Here is a 3,909-nt window from a genome sequence, read left to right on the forward strand (position 1 = left end):
TTAGTGTTAGCGTACGGGTTAGGATTAGGGCACGGGTTAGGGTCAGTCTTCGGGTAAGTGTTAGGTTTAGGCTTAGGGATAGGGAGCGGTGACGGTTTAGGGTACAGATTAGGGTACGACAATGATCTAGGGTTAGCATACATGTTAGGGCACAGGTTAGTGTTAGCATACGGGTTAGGATTAGGGTATTGGTTAGGGTAAGGCTTTGGGTAAGTGTTAGGTTTAGGTTTAGGGTTAGGAACGGGGACAGTTTAGGGTACAGGTTAGGGTACGAAAGTGCTTTAGGGTTAGCGCACATATTAGGGCAGGGGTTAGTGTTAGTGTACGCGTTACGATTAGGGCACGTTTTAGGGTTAGGCTAACGGTAAGGATTAGGGTTAGCCTTAGGCTTAGGGTTATGGTTAGGGAACAGGGATGGTTTAGGGTACAGGTTAGGGTACAACAACAGTTTAGGGTCAGTGTACGTGTTAGGCCAAGGGTTAGCGTTAGCGTACGGGTTAGGATTAGGTCACAGTTTAGGGTATCGTTAATGGTAACGGTTAGGGTTAGGGTTAGCGTTAGGCTTAGGGTTCGGGTTAGGAAATGGGGACGATTTAGGGTACAGGTTAGTGTACAAGAATGGTTTAGTGTTAGCGTACGTGTGAGGCCAAGTGTTAGTGTACGGGTTAGGATTAGGGCAGAGTTTAGGGTAACGCTAAGTGTAACGGTTAGGGTTAGGGTTAGGGAATGGGGACGGTTTAGGGTATAGGTTAGAGTACGACAACGGTTTAGCATTAGTGTACGTGCTAGGTCACAGGTGAGTGTTAGCGTACGGATTAGGATTAGGGCATGATTTAGGGTAAGGCTCAGGGTAAGTGTTAGGGTTAGGGTTAGGTAACAGGGACGGTTTAGGGTACAGGTTAGAGTACGACAACGGTTTAGGGTTAGCATACATGTTAGGGCACGGGTTAGTGTTAGCCTACAGTTTAGGATTAGGGCACGGGTCAGGGTAAGGCTTCGGGTAAGTATTAGGGTTAGGGTTAGGGAACAGGGATGATTTAGGGTACAGGTTAGGGTACAACAAAGGTTTAGTGTTAGCGTACATGTTAGGGCACGGGTTATTGTGAGCGTATGGGTTAGGATTAGGGCACGGTTTAGTGTTATTGTATAGGTTTCGAATAGGGCACGGTTTAGGGTAAGGCTTCGTGTAAGTGTTAGTTTTAGGGTTATGTTTAGAGTTAGGGAACGGGGACGATGTAGGGTACAGGTTAGGATACGACAACTTTTTACGATTAGCGTACGTGTTAGGGCACAGTTTAGTGTTAGCGTACGGGTTAGGATTAGGGCATGGGTTATGGTAAGCCTTCGGGTAAGGGTTAGGGTTAGGGTTACGATTAGGGAACGAGGACGGTATAGGGTACAGGTTACTGCACGACAACAGTTTAGGGTTAGCGTACGTGTTAGGGCATGGGTTAGTGTTAGCGTACGGGTTAGGTTTAGGGCACGGGTTAGTGTAAGGCTTCGGGTAAGGGTTAAGGTTAAGGTTAGGGTTCGGGTTAGGGAAAGCGGACAGTTTAGTGTACAGGTTAGGGTACGACAACGATTTAGGGTTAGTGTACGTACTAGGGCACGGGTTAGTGTTAGCGTACGGGTTAGGTTTAGGGCAAGGTTTAGGGTTAGTCTAAGGTTTAGGGTTAGGGTTAGGGTTATGATTAGGGTTAGGGTTAGGGAACGGGGACGGTTTTGGATATAGGTTAGGGTACGACAATGGTTTAGGGTTAGCGTACGTGTTAGGGCATGGTTTAGTGTTAGCGTACTGGTTAGGATTAGGGCACGGGTTAGGGTAAGGCTTCGGGTAAGTTTTAAGGTTAGGGTTAGGGATAGGGTTAGGGTTAGGGAAAGGGTCCGGTTTAGGGTTCAGGTTAGGGTATTTCCCTGCAGGGATCAGCAATAACCAGCCCACCCAGATGCACCTGAACTCAGCTGCTGCCCAGAGCCCCATGGGCATGAACCTGCCAGGCCAGCAGCCCCTGTCCCATGACCCCCCACCTACCATGTTGCCCTCCCCCACCCCTCTGGGCTCCAACATTCCACTGCACCCCAATGCACAGGGGACAGGAGGGCCCCCTCAGAACTCGATGATGATGGCTCCAGGGGGCCCAGACTCCCTGAATGCCCCCTGCGGCCCTGTGCCCAACTCCTCCCAGATGCTGCCCTTCCCCGCTCGGCTGCAGCAGCCCCACGGTGCCATGGCCCCTAGTGGGGGCGGGGGCGGGGGACCCGGCCTGCAGCAGCACTACCCTTCAGGCATGGCCCTGCCCCCAGAGGACCTGCCCAGCCAGCCGCCAGGCCCCCTGCCCCCGCAGCAGCACCTGATGGGCAAAAGCATGGCCGGCCGCATGGGCGACGCATACCCCCCGGGCGTGCTCCCCGGGGTGGCGTCAGTGCTGAACGACCCTGAGCTGAGCGAGGTGATCCGGCCCACCCCGACGGGGATCCCCGAGTTCGACTTGTCCAGGATCATCCCCTCGGAGAAGCCAAGCAGCACCCTCCAGTACTTTCCCAAGAGCGAGAACCAGCCCCCCAAGGCCCAGCCCCCCAATCTGCATCTCATGAACCTGCAGAACATGATGGCGGAGCAGACCCCCTCCCGGCCCCCCAACCTCCCGGGCCAGCAGGGCGTCCAGCGGGGGCTCAACATGTCCATGTGCCACCCCGGACAGATGTCCTTGCTGGGCAGGACAGGTGTGCCCTCACAGCAGGGCATGGTGCCCCATGGCCTGCACCAGGGGGTCATGGCCCCTCCACAAGGCCTCATGACCCAGCAGAATTTCATGCTGATGAAACAGCGGGGAGTGGGCGGTGAGGTCTACAGCCAGCCCCCCCACATGCTCCCCCCGCAGGGCTCTCTCATGGGCCCCCCGCCCCAGCAGAACCTCATGGTGTCCCACCCGCTGCGGCAGCGCAGCGTGTCTCTGGACAGCCAGATGGGCTACCTCCCGGCGCCGGGCGGCATGGCCAACCTGCCCTTCTAGCAGTCCCCGTGGGGGGCTGGAGCTGGGGCGATACTGCAAATAGGATAACCTTAAGAAAGTTTCTTCCCCTTCGGTGTTGGGATGGCCTGGGTCGAGGGGTGGGGTGGAGGGGGTGGGAGGGGGCTTGTGTGGGGAGTGGCATTTGTGGAAACCAGATGTGCTGGCAGCTTAGGGGGAAGTGGCAGAGTGGGGTGGGGGATTTGGGATGGGGGTTGGTCCCATTTCGGCCGCCAGGACTGCCCCTCCCCCCACCCGGTCCCACGGGAGCCTCGATTTTCCCTCTTTCTCTGCTTACACCCACCCTCTTCAGCTTTGCTTTCAGAGCCCTGTATCTAATCCTTGGCAGGAAGTGGAAAGGAGAGGCGAGGTCTCTCCCTCTCCCTCCCCTTCCTGCTGCTGTCTCCTCCGGGAGCTTCACTTTCCTCCTCTTGGTTTCTCTGCCCCCACCCCCCCACCCCCGTTTTTCCTTCTGTCTTCTGCCTCAGTTCCTCTCCCTGATGATGTGGCTGACCCCTTCTCCCACCCCAACCTGCAGGCGGCTGGCCAGGTGGACTGGCGCCAGCCATAGCTGTAAATAGAGCGCTGCGCTTTTGTGCCGGTTTGTGTGTGTGCTGTATTTCTGTGTTTTGATAGAAGTCACACAAAAAAAGGATAAAAGAAACCCTTCCCCCCTTTTTCAAATGATTGCCCCTTCCATTCCCCTGGACCCAGGGGCATGTAGTCTGACACACCTACCCGCTGTGGCAGTGTCTCTGGGTCAATAAAAGATACCATTCCGGTCCCCGTCCCCCAATGGTGAAATGACGTAGCTACACCCACACCTAAACTGAGGTCAGACCACCTAGGCGTCCACCTGGTGAGCCCCAGCAGGGCTGAGACCCCCCCCCCCCCAGGG

The 3,909-nt window shown here is 55.6% G+C and overlaps 1 protein-coding gene across 1 annotated transcript in view; it reads left to right on the forward strand.

The window, feature by feature from the left end:
- The window catches only part of BCL9L (BCL9 like), a 13,348-nt gene extending 10,334 nt beyond the window's left edge, over nucleotides 1–3,014 (forward strand). Inside the window, exon 8 of the mRNA XM_007456301.1 lies at nucleotides 1,921–3,014. Coding sequence (XP_007456363.1) covers nucleotides 1,921–3,014 — 1,094 coding nt within the window. The remainder of the gene's footprint in view (nucleotides 1–1,920) is intronic.
- The last annotated feature ends 895 nt before the right edge of the window (nucleotides 3,015–3,909 follow it).

This window comes from Lipotes vexillifer, unplaced genomic scaffold, assembly GCF_000442215.2.
Source record: "Lipotes vexillifer unplaced genomic scaffold, Lipotes_vexillifer_v1.1 scaffold753, whole genome shotgun sequence".
In the NCBI taxonomy this organism is placed as follows: domain Eukaryota; kingdom Metazoa; phylum Chordata; class Mammalia; order Artiodactyla; family Lipotidae; genus Lipotes; species Lipotes vexillifer.